Source organism: Mytilus trossulus, chromosome 1 (assembly GCF_036588685.1).
Source record: "Mytilus trossulus isolate FHL-02 chromosome 1, PNRI_Mtr1.1.1.hap1, whole genome shotgun sequence".
NCBI lineage: Eukaryota > Metazoa > Mollusca > Bivalvia > Mytilida > Mytilidae > Mytilus > Mytilus trossulus.
Window position 1 is genome coordinate 97,029,860 of NC_086373.1, and position 21,626 is coordinate 97,051,485.

At 30.4% G+C, this 21,626-nt stretch overlaps 1 protein-coding gene across 1 annotated transcript in view; it reads left to right on the forward strand.

Moving 5' to 3' along the window:
- The first annotated feature begins 4,241 nt into the window (after positions 1 to 4,241).
- The window catches only part of LOC134692194 (muscle, skeletal receptor tyrosine protein kinase-like), a 74,300-nt gene continuing 56,915 nt past the window's right edge, over positions 4,242 to 21,626 (forward strand). The window contains exons 1-2 of the mRNA XM_063552647.1: positions 4,242 to 4,633; positions 12,142 to 12,423. Coding sequence (XP_063408717.1) covers positions 4,576 to 4,633; positions 12,142 to 12,423 — 340 coding nt within the window. The 5' untranslated portion in view covers positions 4,242 to 4,575. The remainder of the gene's footprint in view (positions 4,634 to 12,141; positions 12,424 to 21,626) is intronic.

Sequence of the window (21,626 nt, forward strand, 5' to 3'; positions counted from 1 at the left end):
CTGTTTTTACCAAAATATCTATATTTTAGAGGAAAAAAAATCTTCACAAATTGTTTAAGATTTTATAACCCGCCTACGAGAAATAAAGTGTTCAGGAAAAAACCTCTATAGGTACCCCCCCCTTTCAAAAACGGGAATTTGCAACCTCGAACTGGTTTGAGCAAGATACCATGTTTTTGGCCAGGCGATATCGTTTTTCAGACTTCTGATGAACAATTACAATTATGTTTTTTTGGGGATTCTCTTTCCTTTTTTACCCTGTGGAATTGCTATGAGAATATAACACCAAATGCCAGCATCCTCTAAAATTTTATTTTAATTGTCAATCCTTAGTTTTTCTATACATTTAGATGTAAGTTCAATCTGTTAAAAAATCTTTTTCATTTGAACAAAAACAACAACAAAAAACAAAAAAACAGATGCTCCATAATCTTTTTTCACCATTTGTTTTACATGTACCACAAATAACATGCTCTGTGGATTTACAAATAGGACATAAATATCCATTTGACGCTGGCTTTTTATAAACAAACAATACATGTAAATTTATTGCTATAAAGGTAATCTTGATATTATTAATTTTGAAGTCTTCAACTTTATCTCCAAACCCTGTGTTGGTTATATCTTTAAGATCATCCTCTGTGTTTAAAAGCAAAATTATTTTATCTGTCAAGGAATATGAAAGTAAAACATTTTAATCTGTCTATATTTTTTTTATCAAACAAAGGATCCTTAAATTATTCATAATCCCTGAAATTATATTAGGGAATTTGTAGAATAATTATTAAAATGTTCAGTGATTATTTAATATCACTTGTCATTTTCATGGATTATATATAATTACTAATGATTTTAGTGATTATACATATTCCCTGAAAAATCAGGGATTCTACATAATCCCTGATTATACAAATTCACTGTAACATATATACAGTCATTTTCTGGTAATAATTCAAACCAACTTGAAACATATTCTCAAGGTAACAATGGTGTTTGCTATTTTTTTCTCTCTCACTATTTCTATGAAATATACATGTATGGTTTTTTTTAATAGATTTAGTTTTGGCTATACCGTTTGGACCTTTTGGATTATAGCTCTTCATCTTTTATATAATCTTTGGATTTCAAATATTTTGGCCACGAGCATCACTGAAGAGGCATGTATTGTCGAAATGCGCATCTGGTGCAATACAATTGGTACCGTTAATTTTATGTTGTCCGTGTCCATGCGTCTACATGCTGGTGGACTATTAGTCCCCGAGGGTATCACCAACCCAGTAGCCAGTTCTTCGATACTGGCATGAAAATACGGATTTTTTTGTGTTATTAAAATTTGCTGTTACAAAATATTAGAAATTATTATAAATTAAGGAATGTATCTCCCTCACGCAAAGCTCTGATTCCTTTTACGGATTTGGCTATACTTTTTGGACCTTTTGGATTATAGCTCTTCATCTTTTATATAAGCTTTGGATTTCAAATATTTTGGCCACGAGCATCACTGAAGAGGCATGTATTGTCGAAATGCACATCTGGTGCAATACAATTGGTACCGTTAATTTTATTAGTCCGTGTCCATGCGTCTGCATGCTGGTGGACTATTAGCCCCCGAGGGTATCACCAACCCAGTAGCCAGGTCTTCGATACTGGCATGAAACTGCGGATTTTTTTGTGTTATTAAAATTTGCTGTTACAAAATATTAGAAATTATTATAAATTAAGGAATGTATCTCCCTCATGCAAAGCTCTGATTCCTTTCACGGATTTGGCTATACTTTTTGGACCTTTTGGATTATAGCTCTTCATCTTTTATATAAGCTTTGGATTTCAAATATTTTGGCCACGAGCATCACTGAAGAGACATGTATTGTCGAAATGCGCATCTGGTGCAAGAAAATTGGTACCGTTAATTTTATAAGACCGTGTCCATGCGTAATAAACTATTAATAAATCAAATATACTATGGAATTAGTCATTGTCTGTTTAACTTAGATATATGTTATTGTCCCTTTTAAAATTGTTATCGATGATGACTGATGTACCCATATTTTGACTATTTTATTAATTGTGACTGTTTATTTAACGCATCATGTAAATATAACGGAATTTGATGAGACTGTTATTAAAGAGAGAGGGTTAGCGCTATAGAACCAGGTTTAATCCACCATTTTCTACATTTGGAAATGCCTGTACCAAGTCAGGAATATGACAGTTCTTGTCTATTCGTTTTGATGCGTTTTGTTATTTGATTTTGCCATGTGATTGGATGGACTTTCCGTATTGATTTTCGAGTTCAGTATTTTTGTGATTTTACTTTTTATTAGATTGAGCTTTAAACTGAGAATAATGTTCAGGGTGAATTCGTTGTTTTTTGTCGATATGGTCTGGATTTCTTCCTAGTACAAATGCCTCATTTGACGATTTTCATTGTCATTGACCTTATTTGTCTAGATCAGCGACTGCTTAAAAACTAATGTTGTGTGGTCACATGCATTTTTCCTTTATAATTAGTAATAGGTAACTATATTTAGTGTATGGGATCCTTTTCGTGGTATACATGTTCGGTAGGGTTTGTCTGACCTTGATCTCGTGTTCATGGTTTATTGGTATGTGTTAACTTTTCATGGCTGAGTTTCTCGGATACTATCAGCAATAATTGAACTATAGTTTAGAAATGGAACGGTTGTATGACCGGTGTATATGTTTGTCTGTGCATTTGCACAAATCAGCGATACTAAAAGGGCACTAGCTACGAGATATGGAAAAGAATAAAATATAAAATGTTTTGGCTCAATCATTAATGAAAGTGAAATAGTGAGAAATAGTGAAATACAATTCGCTTTTAGCAGACAGTTTGTTTCAGGTTTTTTTTCAAAGTAAGCAAAGAATCATTGCTCATGATTTATTCACTTGCAAGTGAATATTTTGACCTCATTAAATCCATATGCATGTGAACTTCAATTGAACTTCTTAGCTTACCATAAATTAGGCGTGTTCAGCTGGTAAAAGGAAAAGAAGGTCAACAATGAAAGTGAAACAAGGGTATATATTTGATTAATTTGTTGGATCTACAAAAAGTCATTCTTACAGAGGTAAAAAATGTGATTAACATATATTTGTAACCTATTATATAAAATCAACAGACCTAGAAAAATCCAATTGCACGAGTTCTCTGTATATCTATATCTATGTTTATGTTTACAACGAGTTATACAACCTTCGTCAGTCTTCGGAGGGTCACCTCGATGGTTAATTAGATGGCGTCTAGACTAAATACACACGAAATGCTGATACATATATATATTTTCGATTTTACGCATTGTATTTTTTTTTAGCCATTTTACTATATTTGGATATACGTTTTATTATGTTATTTATATCTGGATATACGTTTTAATATGTTATAAGTCAAAGATGAGAGTTTAAGTCACATCGGTGAACATGAATGTTGATGAATTTGATAGATAGTTCCACTTTTTTTTGTATAAACCTTTATTTCAAAGAATTTCAACATAAAGTAACAAGCATGATCAGTTAAAAATGCCAGACATATCTCAGTGTGTGCAATCTTAAGTTTTCTGTGCTTACTGTTCGCAAATTCGCCTTTCCTTTTTGCCTTCAGTAGTGTCTTGTTGTTGAAAAACAGTTACGCTTTCAATTTTCATTAAGCTCATTCATTGAATTCGAATGAGCATCTGAGGAGAAAATGCAAACAAAACATTTAGTATAGACAGCATATATACAGTAAAATAAAATGGTAGGAAAAAATCGACTTTAATAGGATATTACTACCCTCTTGGTGTCTTCTTACTTTTTATCATATCCCAAGTCAGTTCATTTCGCAATAATCTTTTGGGGTATCTTTAATTCTATAATGGTATTTAAAATGTTGAACAAAAGGAATATGTATTTCTTCAAAGGTGGTCCTATTGTGTTATCCTATTTAATACACTGACTCATTGTCAAAAAAGATCTAACTTTATATAAATTATATTGTGATACACGTCTTACTTATTTTCTCAGGTATTGTTTTCACCTGCATTTAATATACCTGCATTTATACCGGTGTATTTATTTATGTCATGCATCACTAATAACGATTTGTTGTATTTCAATTATTTATCAAAAATAAGGTCATTGAGAGCATTACATGAAGTATGTCATTTTGATCTAAAGGTTTTTGATTTATCACCTGGTATACGAATGTGTATTGACAGTCCTAACCATGTGCTTTTGTTATGCGCAGACAAGTTTTAGCTTGTGAGTATCTTTGCGCAGGTCGTGAACTTCGAGAAGTTGGGAAAGTTGTACGGGTGTATTGCCAAAAATGGATTTAAAGTGACAGGATTGACTTTTGACGATTTATCAACTCATTCGGACTTAATTAGGAACAATAATTTACATTTAGGATTATATATTTCTGAGGTTTAGTGTAGGGAGAAGTAAAATTATATTATTTCCTATTCTCACGGATCTACCCGAATTTCCTTATGTTTACAACTTTATTTTTTACAAGTTGATAAAAATATGTGTTTAACGATATCTCGTTATAAATCGCTCTGAGCCTGGGAAAAAATGAAAGAATTTGCATTTCTTTTTGTTGTCACCTGTATTTCTCACCTGGTCAATTCAGGTAAGTAAAACAAATTGTTTGTAATATAGATATCAAAGTACACCATAGACAAATAGACTACCTTGTTTATTGATATTTATACTAGTAAGTTAATAAAGTCATTGAAATTAAAATATCTCCTATTCTTTTTTATAATATAACCTATAACTAAGGAATACCTGATGAAATAATATGTATTTTGATGTTGTGTATATTGAGATGCTTTTATTTTGTTGTTTTTTTGGCTCATTTTTTTATTTCAACTTGAAGAAAAATTGTTAATCAAAGATTGTATTTGTTATTATTTTTTGTGTGATTGATGACTATTCTCAGCAATTAGCTGCACATCTGGCCGAAAACAATATCTGTTATCTCTTGTGATGAGGATGAGGGTTAATTATGACTAGCTAGAATTTTTGTAATCATATCTACAGTAAATTTCTTTGGATATCATTAATTATGTTAAGGAGGTTATATTTAGATCTCCTTGATTATAATATTGCTATATAAGTTTGTGACAAATACATACAAAAAAAACATGTATACTTAATATGAAAATTCATAAATGCAAATAAATAGTTGAATTTCCTCTGTCTACAGTTATTATGTCAATGACATTTTTATAAAGGACTCCTTTTATATCAGTGATGGTGTTTTGGATGTTTTATTAAAATCATCTTTTCTTTAGTAAAAAAATCTTTGATCAGAAATTTTTCTAGCCAAATTAAAAAAAAATATGTCCATTTTGTTGTATTCAGTTAACATTAGAATACAAATGCTTTCCATCATCTAATACGATTCAGTTCATACATAATCACTGCTCTCTAAGATAAAATAATGATAATAATATATAGACGATTAGTGAAAATAATCAAATATAGTATTTTACATTGTGCATATACAAATTACTTCAAGTTCTTGGTGTGTTTGTTTTTTTGTTTTTTTTCTTTTAAAATATTTACCAAACAAGAATAAAATTCAAATGCAAAAAAAAAATATGAATATATTTATTATCAAATATATGTTCATAAATATTTTTCCTCACTGTCTATTTTTTAAAGGCCTGGGAATATAATACTAATACTTTTGACATGCTTTATTTACCTGAATTTTAACGCAGTTGGAATTTCTGCAGAATGTGCAGTGATTGGTAGATCTCCAGACAAAAAATAGTTTACAAATGTAGCGAAGTCAATAAAGAAATGTGACTATAAGAAAAGATTCACGACAGTTCTTTGGGCTAATACAATCAAAGGTTACACAATATTAAAGTTTATTGTCAATAGTTAAGATTTATATATTATCTATATATCGTTCTTGCTTAAATGGATTGATTGAAACTTGAGAATTCTTTTAACTACCAAAGAGTGACAATTAATATTCAAACATTTGGCAAAGAACTCTTTATCAAAATAATCTTCTGAAAGGGTGTTGTCCTCAAAATAATTTTCATTTGAAATGATCTGTAGATCCATTTCAAATTTTAATTTCAAGTTTGTAAATTAATAGTTGGTAAGACTAAAAGTTTTGTTCTCAAATAAAAAAAAAAGTAGGCTGTATAATGAAAATTATATTGGGTGTGTCCTCGATAAAATAATGCTGGGTTTTTTTACTTTTAATTGATAATCCATTTTTAAAAGATTTTTTTTAAATTTCATTTTACTGCCTTTGAATTTCTGAAATTCAGTCTTGTCAATATAGATTAATTCATTATTTTGAATTTCACATTTTTTAGTATAGAAATGAAATTTGCCTTTGAATTTCTATGGAATTACATCACTGGAACTAGTTTTATTTTGAACTTTAATTTGAATTATCTCCCTTGGATTTCTGACGCCTTCAGTTCTCATAGTATTTGAAAGGTATCTTTGCTGTTTTTGATTTGTTACCCAGAAAACAATTCATAATGTCATTTTTTAATGGAAAAGAGAGGATATGAAACATCTATTCCTTACTCACTATTATAATGAAAGAAACGAAAAAAAAGGCAAAGTCACAGTATATTTATTGCTGTTCTTCATCTCAATGTCGTACCGATACCTCCAACATTGAGCATAGACTCTCACTGCCCTGTACCTTCAAATATTGACCACAAACTCTCTCTGCCCTGTACCTTCAAATATTGACCACAAACTCTCTGCCCTGTACCTTCAAATATTGACCACAAACTCTCTGCCCTGTACCTTCAAATATTGACCACAAACTCTCTCTGCCCTGTACCTTCAAATATTGACCACAAACTCTCACTGCCCTGTACCTTCAAATATTGACCACAAACTCTCTGCCCTGTACCTTCAAATATTGACCACAAACTCTCACTGCCCTGTACCTTCAAATATTGACCACAAACTCTCTCTGCCCTGTACCTTCAAATATTGACCACAAACTCTCTCTGCCCTGTACCTTCAAATATTGACCACAAACTCTCTCTGCCCTGTACCTTCAAATATTGACCACAAACTCTCTCTGCCCTGTACCTTCAAATATTGACCACAAACTCTCTCTGCCCTGTACCTTCAAATATTGACCACAAACTCTCTCTGCACTGTACCTTCAAATATTGACCACAAACTCTCTCTGCACTGTACCTTCAAATATTGACCACAAACTCTCTGCCCTGTACCTTCAAATATTGACCACAAACTCTCACTGCCCTGTACCTTCAAATATTGACCACAAACTCTCTCTGCCCTGTACCTTCAAATATTGACCACAAACTCTCTGCCCTGTACCTTCAAATATTGACCACAAACTCTCTGCCCTGTACCTTCAAATATTGACCACAAACTCTCTGCCCTGTACCTTCAAATATTGACCACAAACTCTCTCTGCCCTGTACCTTCAAATATTGACCACAAACTCTCACTGCCCTGTACCTTCAAATATTGACCACAAACTCTCTGCCCTGTACCTTCAAATATTGACCACAAACTCTCTCTGCCCTGTACCTTCAAATATTGACCACAAACTCTCTCTGCCCTGCATCTCCACTGTAATTCTTGGTCCAATCTCTCTTCATCTTTACATCAAAGAACACAGCTGTAAGGTGATATCAACAAATTATAGATTATAACTTACCAAAACTCCCTTTTTGGGGAGAGAACAACTTTAATTTTGATTGGGAGAAGTTAAATTGTAATGTTTAAAAAAATATGAAGCATCTGCAAGAGACTTCATTGTAGGCTCTGGGAAATGTCAAGATGAAAACAGTCCTGAATATTGTTTAAATATTTGCCACTGAACATTAAGCAAGCAATCTTTTTTGTTTATGATATATATTGGTTTAAAGAAATTTTTGTTTGACACATGTACATTAAATTTCTCATATTCTTTTCCTCTTTAAATGAAATCAACATCTATGATAATCCAAATTCCTTGGGTGTTACCTTATGTTGTTTTTATTATTATTGCCTGTAACACTTAGAAACAATGAAAAAAAATTCAAATCAAATAAAAAATTATCTAATTTCTTGATTTTTTTTGAAATTTTAACTATGTTTTAGAAATAACTGCATGTACATTTTTAAAGGGAAATATCTCAAGTAATCAATTATAATATGTAATAAAATAAAATTAATTATGTGCACTATTAGTACAATTTATTTTAAAGGTATTTTAAAAACCTGGGCTAAAATATAGTTGGGATGGGATTGTTAAATATTAATTTTACAGCAGATTTTGTATATGTAAGTTTGCTTAAATCCAATGAATATGATGCTTTCCAAGAATTATAAGTTATTTTGCTTATTATTATTATTCATAATTGTGCCTCAAAACATATTTTAAAACTGAGAAAATTGTGTGTTTTAATTATGTATTTTATTAAGTACTTTCTCTGGGTTTGATTATCTTGTAAAGATTTGTCTTATTGGCAATCATACCACAGTCATCTTCTTTGTTATATTTGGGTATAAGCACGAGCCATATAAACAATTGTTTTTTTTTTATATAGTATTATGTATTTGGAGTTAAGTATAAAGTCCATTATCACTAAACTAGTACATGTATATATATTTGTTTAGGGGCGAGCTGAAGGACACCATCTGGGTGAGGGAGTTTCTCGCTGCATTAAAGACCTAGTGGTGTCCTTCTGCTGTTGTCTATCCTATGTCAGGTTGTTGTCTCTTTGACACATTCCCCATTTCCATTCTCAATTTTATGAAGTAGATTGCAAAATTTAAAACCAGAATATGACTTGAGAAGAGTTTTCTGTAGAAAATGTTTGATCCTATATAATATCTGGGAACATATAACTTATTCAACTTTAATTCAGAAAACTGTTGTATATAAAACAGCATTATCGCTGGGCTGAAATAAGAGGCACTCAACCTAATTTAATAAAAATTATGACGATTTTATTGTCATGTTTTGATCAAGAAGGCAAAAGAAAGAGACTTGAATAAATATACATGTATGGGTTAGACTGTTAGAAATAGTGACAAGGTGTCTTGATTATAAATTATATTAGATTTAGTTGCCTGTACTTGTAACATATTAAAGTTTCTAGATTTTATTAGGGTGCAGACCGTAATCAGATAAAAATAATGTTATATATGAATGTATACTGGTACATTTATTGCTAAGAGAACATGATTTACCTTTGAAATTTTAATTTAACAACTCCTTTGATGTCTCCATACCTTTATCACTAGAAAAAATAACCTGGCGATGATAAGCCCTGATTTGTAAGGGCATGGTTAAAAAATGAGCCAGAAATTAGTTTTAAACTTCAAAAACACCTTTTATTTCTCTTTATTACTAATCTTTTGTGACAGTATCAAATCTTCTATATATATTTCACATTAACAATTATGATGTAAAATGAAATATATGTGAATGCAGAAATTTGTCTGAAATATCAGACATTGTCAGAGGCTTGCGTTACTCAAAAATATCTTTTTTTCTTGAAAGGGTGAGACAGCCATAGACGTATAATAAGGAGTAAAACTTCAATTGTTTAGTCCCAAGAAAAAACATAACAGATCTACTAAATTACATTTCTGATACATTTGTACTGGTAAAGGTCATTTTGAAAATATTGTGCATGCTAAAAAATGGCATTCATATTGTTGAAGGTATCACTTTTTTTGTAAGAGCTATCTTATTTTTTAATCTTTTGTATTTTGTTTTCTTGTGTAGCCTTGTTACCATATTCTCTATATATATTATCCAATCATATTTAGTGAAGGTCTATATAACCCTAAAGAAAAATCCAGCATGATGCATCAAGTAGACAAAAGCCATGCATGGAACTATATTTTAGGTAGTAACAAGCATGTTTTGTCGTGTGCCATTCCTTATCTTTTTTTTTATGTAAGTCAGGGGTATCCAGTTGGTGGCTGTATTTTGCAGGCTGTTTTAAAGTGTCTAATTTTAAATTGAAACATGTTAAGCTGAGGCATGCCTCCTGGTGTGGGATTTTCTTGCTGTATTGAAGACCCATTGATGGGCTTTGGCTGTCAGCTGCTCTTTGGTAGGTTTGTTGCCTCTTTGACACATTCCCCTTTTCCATTCTCAATTTTATTATGTATGTTTATGATGGAAAACCGGTTTCCACATACTCCATTTTGTACATGTACCTTGGCAGACTTTTATTCTTTATTGTTTGTCTTATTCTTTGTGTGTGTGTTCTTTGGTTGTTGGTAGTTTAATGAGTTGTCCAACGTATGTGTTATTTGGTAATTTCTGTTTCTTTTATGTATACATGCATTATTAGGTCCAAAAAGTAGGAAAAACTCTTGAACATTAAGTGTTGGTTTACTTGATATCAAAATATGAGAACAATCCCTTTAAATCTTTGAAGTCAAATATTGTCTTTTTGTGGGGTGAAAACTTGAGGGGAAACTTCATTATTTCCTTCAATGGTGGCAATTCATAAACCTTGTGAATTTCCTGAAATTGTACAGATGATAGACCAATTGTTGTAGTTGAAAACATCTAAACATTTTGATATATTGTATTTAAAATTTAAGAATTCTGTATGGCCAAACACTACACACCTATTCTTTGATGTTTCTGAACAAGCTGACATGTTTGTGAACCAGCAAAGGTTTTCTCAAGTTTATAATGATGACATATTTTACTCTTTTATAAATAAAGCTAGTATATTTACTAACAGCCATTAATCCAGTACTATATATATATGAACTGGGAGGTCAATATATTCTTAGGAGGTAAAATTTAATGTTTACTTTCTTGACAATTTCATTACAAAACTGAGAAAATTGTGTGTTTTAATATTTATTTTGATCTTGAATCTTTCAGTTTTTATGCCATTAAATGATCATATTGTTGTATATTTCCATTTTAAATAGAGTGTTGTGAAATAAAATGGGTATAACAGTATGCTAATTAGGACCCCTTGTGAGTTGAAGAGACATAGGTTTAAATGATGTGATATTTAGAACTGGGACAGATTTAAGAGAATGGCCTATAGTAGCACTCTACAGTGGAAATATTTGCCCAGTTTTTAGTCTGAAGTGTTAATATAAACTCCAGGAGAACTGTGAGCAAACAAAGACATGGTCCAATATGAATACACCTTTGTACATGACCTGGCATTTTATATTGATGTAAAGTTTAGCCCATCCTTTGTACTTTATGGTTTTGATTCTTTGCTAATCTAAATAGTATCCCTTTGTTACAGAGTACTTTTCTCTTTTGCAAATGATTTACAAATATTTTTCATGGTTGAAAAAAAGAAAGACTTGCATAAAATATTTTTTTCTACAGTCATTACATTCTATTTTTAAAAACAACTATAGAGATGAAAAATAACAATAAAAGCGTGATATATTGGTGATTTATCTTATATACATAACCTTTAGTTATATTGGCGATTTCATTAGATATCCTTAAGATATATGGGTGATTTCACTAGATATCTATTTTATATTGATAACCATAGATATATTGGCCATTTCATTAGATATCCGTTTTATATAGATATCCTTTAGATATATGGGTGATTCATCTTATATACATAACCTTTAGATATATGGGTAATTTCATTAGATATCCATTTTATATAGATATCCTTTAGATATATGGGTGATTTCATTAGATATCCATTTTATATACATAACCTTTAGATATATTGGTGATTTCATTAGATATCCGTTTTATATAGATATCCTTTAGATATATGGGTGATTTCATTAGATATCCATTTTATATAGATATTCTTTAGATATATGGGTGATTTCATTAGATATCCATTTTATATACATAACCTTTTGATATATTGGTGATTTCATTAGATATCCATTTTATATACATAACCTTTTGATATATTGGCGATTTCATTAGATATCCATTTTATATACATAACCTTTTGATATATTGGCGATTTCATAAGATGTCTATCCTTTAGATATATGGGTGATTACATTAGATATACCCATCTTATACACATATCCTTTTGATTTATGGGTGATTTCATTAGAAAGCCATCTTATATACATATCCTTTTGATATATGGGTGATTTTATTAGATCTCCATCTTATATATATATCCTTTATTTTTGCAGAAATTCCCAAATTCCTTAAAACCCCACAGGATGTACAAGTGGAGGTAGGAACAACAGCCCAGCTAGAATGCCATGCTACAGGACCACCCAACCTAGTTATATCATGGCAAAAAGACGGCATCAGCAATTTTCCTGCCATTGAGCAGAAACGATGGCATGTTGAACCAGCTCAGTCTGTTACATTTATAAGTCCAGTGAAGACAATTGACGAGGGAGTTTACAGTTGTATAGCTACAAACCAAAATGGTACAGTTACAGCCAATGCTACGGTTTCAGTAGTTGGTGAGTAACTTGTGTTATTAATAAACAGTGACCGTTTTCTTTGGTAAGACAAATATGGGCGTTGAAATCAATTTTAAAAAAGGAGCTTTTATCATGTCTCAAAAGGCTTAAATTTTCAGTGTATATCAGGCCATTATAGGAATTCTCCTGTAGGTAAATAATGATTAATGAGACAGCAATCAAACAACATGAGTTGGAATAAAATAGACTTCCAAGGTAAACATAAAAATATTGTTCTTAATTCAGGAATAGAGAATGTATCTTGTTTATATGTTGAAGAATTCAAAAAGGCATGATAGACTTAGAAATATAGTACAATAAGTACTGTATAGCCCAATTAAGACCAACATTTGTTTGATACACGATAGCTGTTCAGGGTACGAGGGTTTATTTTTTGTCAAGAAGGTGGCAGTTGTTTTTCTCTAGTTCCATTAATTAAGATTGTTTAATTTTGTCATTTTTTATGAACTTCTTCATTTTGAATTTGTCTTTGAAGTCGGTATTTTTGTTATTTTAACAACTTTATACAATAACATTGGATAACATGTTGGTTTTATTTGAAAAAGTGACATTGGTCATATTATTTTCCATGGGAATTGACATTTTGGCGACAGTGTGATTCTTTAGAAAAAAGTAAGGTAAGGTATGTACTTTGTCCTTAAATCTATGCTGTAGACAAACAGAATGGAGCGCTTCTTGTCTTTTTAAATAAACAATCTTGAATTGCAGTTTGAAGATTGAATTCTTGATTGTTTTAAGCTGAAAATTAAAGACCGTAGATAATTATAGGCCATTAGATATTTACAAGGAATCCATCATGATTCCCACACCGACTCTGTCAGTAAGAATTTCGGTCCTATTTTTTATTTTGACCTTGATCAATAAAATTTAACCTTTAACTTAGCACCTGTGTCTAATTGTTTTACAGCTTTGAACAATCAATCTAAAATCCATCTTAAAAATACCATAAAACAAATTCTTATCAAATCTGTGATGATCAGCATTTAAAAGACAAAAAAGTCAATAGCGATCAACAAAGCTTTATCTTATTTTGTATTCATACCAGTTCAATCGAACGATTAACTCTTTTATGTTTGATTTTTATAAATCTTAGATAAACTTTATAGATTTTAGTCATTTGTAAACAACATCATTGACTAAAAAGGGATAAAAAAGAATTGGATATTGTTTAAAATCACAGTGAAACTTTCTATAATCAGTCAGTTGAAAATTGATCTGAAAAGACGTACCCAGTGATATTTAGGACTTCACTGATTTTGTATGAAGCTTGGATCATATCAGATACAAGTTGGGCTTCAATGTTCTGTTTACCCAAGTGATTTACTTACTTTTCCCACACTTTCTTTGCTAAGTGATACATGTTTTTGGGTGCAGATTAAGAATGTCATCTACCTGATTCTTTTACTAAGAAATAGTTTTGGAGCAACCATTTAAATTCAAGGGAAAAGGGGGAAGGGGGAGGGGGTATTGTTTTTTTCTGAGTCTGAATTTTGTTCTTTGATAAGCACATTTTTATTAGTATTTCGCACCTATCAATCAAATTATTTTTTTTCAAATTTTAATTATAAGGTACAAAATAATATCCTTTGTCATCTACTTGACCACAATATATTTTTTCATCAAAATTGGTATCAGAAAAACCATAACCCCTCCCTTGAAGTTAAATGGTCATTTCCTTACAAACCCAAAGTTACCATCAAAACAAAATTTTGAATATGGACTAAATTTTCATAAAAATTACATTTTGTACATCTTGAAGTACATTAAACTAAATTAAACACAACACTTGGGTGTTAGCTGAGAAATTAATTGTTAATTGACCCCTGTGCCGAGAGAGGTCCTGTTAAACAATGGCACATAAATAATAATACACCATGGGAGAGACAGTTATAAGTCATAGTAAATGTCATTGCAATCGTTACATATTTAGAAAATAGTTTGAATTATTGTACCCACCAAAAATATGGTGTTTAACAAAACACTAATTTAAATATCTTATTTGAATTTTATGTTAAATTGAACAACATTTCGGACTTTGAATTGCCACAATACCTAATGAGATCTTGAGAAACACAGATTGAAATTTAAGTATTTTTGATGATCGATGTTAAAATCTAGTTTTTTCAGGACTTAAATGGTGGTAGATTACATTTATGTATAAATTTTGATAACAGAGCCATTTATATCCTTTTCAAAGAATGGTTTAAAAAGGACTTCCCAGTGGTAAATGTTAGTAATAAAATAAATACAAATCTCAGTATTATATTTCCTATGTTAATTTATTTAGGATATTTTCTAAAGATAAATCTATTTGAGGTAAGGTTAATGAAGTGCTAGGAGAAGAGTTAATCACATGGCTTTATCAGTTATACAAGCACCAGATGAAAATTTGAACTTTTTAAATTTTATGCCAATAATTAAACAAATATCAGAATTACAAAATCAAATATCTTGAACTAGTCCTTTATTCAGTATGGTCATCTGAGGTTCTGTATATCTGTTGGAAAATTTTTCCCTCAAATGCATGCTGTTCCAGAATCCAGGGTATTGGGACTTTAATCTTTAAAAAGAAACATTTTTTTCTTGTCACACTCCAATTTTTTTGACAATTTTTACTTTTATTTTTGCAAATAGAATATACCGGTATTAATGATATTGCCTGATGATCATATTTTTGTTCTGGTTAGGCACTTTTAAGTTTAGATGTTGGTAAGTTTTTTATGCATTTCATTTCAAGACTTCTAGTGTCATATGTACATATTGAAGACAATAATTGTACATACTGAAATTGTTGGCAAGTGCAAGTTAGCGTATACGTTTGTACCACCAAAATAAATATATACCAGTATTAATCTATGCATGACGTTCTCGATCTTTATAATATTTGGATTTTATCATGTTAAAATAGAAGTAGATTTAGAAAGAAAAAGACAACCATTCTGAGAAGGTGTCATGAGTTTTTATGGTTGATTTTCATCTCTGTGGAGAAACTGAAGATATGTCAAGTTTAACTGCTTGTGTTTTGTTGAGATTTCAATAAATTATAATAAAATATTGTATCATAAAACCATTTACATCCATAAATTATAGAATTTACACACACAATTTATTTGTTTTTTGCTTGAAAATTATGTAAAACACTCCTGTTTTCAAAGTTAGAATAGGAAGTATAAAGGAATCCCTATGTTCTCTGATCAGCTTAAGTTAGCAAGACCATTCCCTGCTGTTATTCTCAATAAAATGTCTGTCAATGGCAAACATTAAATAATCTTTAATAGCCGAAAGTATTCTATGACAAAACTGTTCTTGTGTGAATATGTGCCATATTAGGGAAGAGTAGTTCACCATATTTAGCTGCCCACTACTATAGAAATTTTGTGAATTGTAGTAAGGTCGTCCCATCTTTGTGTAACAATATGGTTAACATGTTTCTCGCCACAATAGAGAATCCTCAATATATTCAATAACAAAAGTTATTTAAAGTTATATTCAAATCAATTTGATTTTATCAGGAAATTCTTCGTCTTTTTCTCTCTTTGAAATAAGGGGAAAAAATAGTTTAATTTAAAGTAGAATGAAATGGTAATTTTTGAAATCTCAAGAAGAGATTTTATATGAATTTATAGGGTTAAATATACTTACCATGAAATTACATTTATATTATATAGAATATGTTTGCTTTCACAACATGTTCTCATCGCAATTACCTAGGTGATTAAAAATTACATCCATGAGATGTACTCACCTACGTCATAGTTCACCTGTGTAACATACACTAGCTTTAGTTTTAATTTGTCGTTTAATTGAATAATTTCAATTAAGTGAACAAAAAACTGAATTTATTCCAGGGGTGGTGGTGGATTGTGGTAAGTATATTTAACCCTATAAATTCATATAAAATCTCTTCTTGAGATTTCAAAAATTACCATTTTATATGAATTTGGTTAAATATACTTACCATGAAATTACATTTATATTATATAGAATATTTACTGATTAACAAGCAGTATTTCATTTGGTGGAGGATAAATTCTCTCACACACATGCAATTTCAACATATAAAAAATTATGTGAAACTTTTTTAAAAAGTAACTCCATTAAATTTTGTAAAATACGGATATTAGTAAAAACCGAAATTACTGAATTTATTATACAATGAAGCTATGCTGCATAACTATATGTATATCAATGGCAAACTTTGCAGATTGTATAAATACAAGTATGCAAAATTAATAGACTTGATGTAGAGTTGTCTCTATGGCACTCACATGTATATATATACCCCATCTTTCTATATCTGATAGATAAATAATCTGCAGGTCAGTATAGAAATAATTATATTAAAGCTCCTTCATTATGAGCTAAATGTGTTGTAATATTGATGCAACAGTAAATAAGCATTTATTTCTGAATAGGTTGTTCTTTTTGCTTGTACAAATCGACAAGAACTAATCCAACCTTAATTTCATTAATTCCACTTTGAAACTTAAGTTTATTTGGAAACATTATTACCTTTCCATTGTTTTCTCTATATTAATATAATAACAGATAATATATGATTGCTGTCGTCTTTTGATAACCTGATCAATATCACATCTTTCGAAATAAATTCTTTTCTACTTAATTAAAGAATTATAATCAATTAAAATATACTTTGTAAATAGGTGTCCTTAATACAATCAAAGTTTATTAAAGACTCAAACCAAAGTTGTTTCATGATTATGCGAAATCTGGATTAATCTTTAAACTTTTTTTTTTTTTTAAAGTTATAGTCCCTGAGAATTTGCTTCTCTGCTAGATATACTACTTTTAATATTTTATAGATTTAGAATAAAATATTTTCATCAAGAGAAGTCTTGTACTATTGTCATATTGTATAATGACAATTCTCTAAACTGACTAAATTTTAAAAATCTGATAAAATTTCTATGAGTGATAGAACCTTTGAATACAATGTCTACCATTTCAACCATGAACAATATTTTAGTTTTGTATTGGACTACTCAAGTGTAAAAATACAGAAATGGACAAATCAGTGGAAAAGTTCCAGTATAAATGTTTCCATTGATATACTACTTCAACAGAATATTTGGATGTTGAGCTGAATTAAAGCCATGATTGTTGTCCCTATAAATCTAAAAAGAATGCTAACAGATGATTTTCTCCAGCTATGAAAAATCTGTCTAAAATAAAATGTTTTGATATTTCTAATTAACATTTCACAACGGTTAACTTTCTAGAATATCTTGCCATGTACAGTTCCAAATTTAAGGAAACAAAAATTTGACATAATGAACAACTCTTGTATGTTGCTCTTGACAATTGTTTATATTAATTTCAGAAATTATTTCGCTATCAGAAATACTAAAATGCAACTTGTCAAAAATATTTCTATAGTTGTATTTAAAGAAAAACACTTGTTTGGCAATATGGAAAACACTTGTACTAACTTGCAGTATCCTTAAGTGTTCTTAGTTATTTCAGAAATGGTTTCACTATCAAAAATGCTCATTTTATTTCTGTCTTGGTTCACCTCATCTGAATCCTATACATTCTGATATGATTCAATATATATCAACCAAACATCTTTTGGTATATCATTTGGTTAACTTAGTCACTCAGAAGAAATTTGCATTTGTCCCCAAATTTGGCAAAAACAAAATTAATGTGATTTAAATAATCACATCTTTCAAAACAATATTGAATCAAAATTCAAAGTAATTGTTTAAAATAAACACATTTCAATTTGGTGTAGCATATTCTTGTATGAGATACTAACTCTATGCTATATATCTACAATGTATATTATTCTGGCTGGTAATATGGAAATTGAAAAGTGAATAATTACCATCAATTCCGAGATTAAAATCACATGCATTCGGAAAACCTTCCTGCATGTAGATAATACACAACTTGACTTTGACCAGACTAGATTTTTGTAACTTTATGCTTATAATGAGCAAAAATAAAAATAAACAGTGACATTTTAATATTTACAATGTAGGTATAATATTAAGAAAATGTCTCGCATTTGATTTGATATGATCATGGAATTATCATACTATATTTTACTTCCATGTACTATTCTTAGACTATTGAAAGCTATTTGCTAACTATTAATCAGTCTTTTGAATAAATTGCTTTTCATTTATTTTGCTGTTAGATTAACTGCTTCTACACTGGTGCTAAAATTTGAGATTAGAGAACCAATTGAAAAGTATATGTATTATATGTTTATATTGGTACATCATGTGTTACTCCAAAAAAAAAACTCTTCTTTTTTACTGCATCTCGTAAAGACTGACTAAATAAAGGTTTATATAAAGAGCTGTATAATAGATAGTTTCAAATCTTGAGAACTACTTCAATTTCCTAGACCTGATGATGTCTAGCATTTTAAATAAATCCTGCATCCACTATGCTTTATCTTATTTATTTATTTACCAATATTTTACTAATTTTTGTACAAGATCTAAATTAATGATAATCTTGTTTCTATAAATCAGCATATTTGAGTCCTCTATACTTCAGAATTCTGAATCAATATTTAACACTAGGAAAAACAATGTGTAGCCATTGCATAAACTGTTGGGTTCTACCAATCTCACATTAAGAATAAAACAGACCCAATGAATGAATCCTTATAGCAGAAATTTGCCCATCTGTTGGCATTGCTTAGAAAGCTTAAGATGTAAATTAAGGCATAATTTTCTATCTTTAAAAGAGCATCCAAACTCCTTTTGCTTTCATGATTGGAAGATATATGTATAATTTGACAGTGATTCCCATATAGTGAGGGTAAGATAGTCTCTTAAGTCTTACGTTATCACCTCTTTTTTGTGTACTCAAAACAAAACAGAATTAGTACATATTATATTATATGCATTGGCAATGTACACTCTGAATTATGTAATCAATATACAAGCCATTACCTTGAATGAGTCTTTGTGAAATGCATCATGGCATCCCCTAAACTCTTTATTCAAAAGACATTCTAATGTTTACATAAAAACATATAAAAGCCTTTGTTTCCTTACTGCCGACAAAAATAAACAATTGGTTATAGCAGTTTATACTTATAATATTCATGTTCTTCTTGCCATAAGTAAACTGACCATGAAATTTAATATTAGTAAAAAGAGTTGTCACAAGCGATCAACTGTATTTAGAACAGTGCTCCATTCTTACTGTCTCCATGTCTGTTAGAGCATTGGAGAATTATTTATCAGTAAAAAAAAAAAAATTAATATTTACAGCAATTTGCTGTTCTGGAAAAATATTTCAGGCTTCTAAGAATTACTGTCCTGATTTAAACTGGACATATTTAAAAGAAGTATGTATTGGTATGCTTAAAGTTTGAACTGCAATCACATTTGTATTGTACTAGATAACAATGTATTATTTTAGTGTCTTTAATATCTGTCTTGACTATTTCCAGACACTTGTTCAATATATTATCAATATGAGCAAATATGTTATTTGACTAAACTGTTGGTTCATCACAAAAAACAATGTGCAACCAAATATTAGCTATGCTTGTGTTGTTTTAAAATATAATAAAAGTAGACATAATGTTCCCTGGTTGGAAGGATGTCTAGAAAAATCAGATAGACCTGGACTTAAATTCACTAGTCTGATTCTAATTTATTTTATTTGCAACAATCATCCACGTGCAATTCTATGCTCCATAAATATCAATGTGCAATCAATAAATAGTTATGATTTAATTTTATGTAAGATATCAAATCTGTATTTTATTAGAATAAATGAAACTTAGATTCTAAATCATGCATGTTGTTCTAGTTCCTATGTTTCCTACGGAAGCCCTGGAGTGCCATGCAAAAAAAAAAATTCAACTTGTGCGCACAAGTTACCAACTTGCGCGCACAAGTTACAAACTTGCGCGCACAAGTTACACAACTTGTGCGCACGAGTTACACAACTTGTGCGCACGAGTTACTATCTTGTGCGCACAAGTTACTATCTTGTGCGCACAAGTTACACAACTTGTGCGCACGAGTTACACAACTTGTGCGCACGAGTTACTATCTTGTGCGCACAAGTTACACAACTTGCGCGCACAAGTTACTATCTTGTGCGCACAAGTTACACAACTTGTGCGCACGAGTTACTATCTTGTGCACACGAGTTATTTAATATGTGCGCACGATTATTTGAGCCCTTATTGACATGCGCGTGATTTGTACATTGCGGATTTCTTGCTTGGATGAAGTTTATGAAGAAAGGTTAGTTTAATGATATTTAATCAATGTGACATAATGCATGGATGTTAAATGTCTGCATTTGTGAACACAATCTATGTAGCCACCGTTAGGAGCCGCGGTCTGAGACTTATACTTTTCAACAACCATACTAATTCATGCTTTTTTCGTTATTGGAGATAAAAATGTTTTAAGAACGGTCAAATCATAAACCACAACCTTATTAACCCGAATAATCCAGTCGTTATATTACGATCACTACGACCACTCCATTACCTCTGAGCACAATGATCATAAGGGTGCGTTGTTATTATTCAAGTTACAACCTTATTACAAATTCAACAATTATGGGCTTAAGCTGACAAAATAACATTTTCCAAGTATTTGGTCCAATCGCATTCTTGTCGATTTCACATTGACAAAAAAAAAACTAATGCATTAGAGAAATAATGACCCGGGAAAAGTGAGCATAAACTGAATGTCCGAAACGTATTTGGTATGTATAATACTTCTAAAATCATTTCAGGTTATGAGAGTTTACCTCTTACTCTAACCTCAAAAATCATATTTAATCTATGTTTAAACTGTTAAAACGGGTACATATAAAATAAGAGTGGAAATCGAAACCAAAACAAACAAAACGCAACGAAACAAAAAGAAAGGGAAAATGAAGAAACGAAATACAACCGAAATCAAAACTATAGATTAAAATTTTAACCCAATAGCACTTTAAGAATCCAACCCTTTAGTTTTATGCAATCATTCAATTGTGTGGTGTCCTTGATAGTTTTCATTGTTACAACTACGTTAAAACAGTAGGCTGTATATTTAAGGAAATATCCCTATTATCTCTTATTTGATGGTCTCTAAATTGATGATTGCAAATGCATTTACACTTTTCTACAAAACTGTGTGGATGTGCAGTACGTGTAACGTACAATATAACATTTGATATTCAAG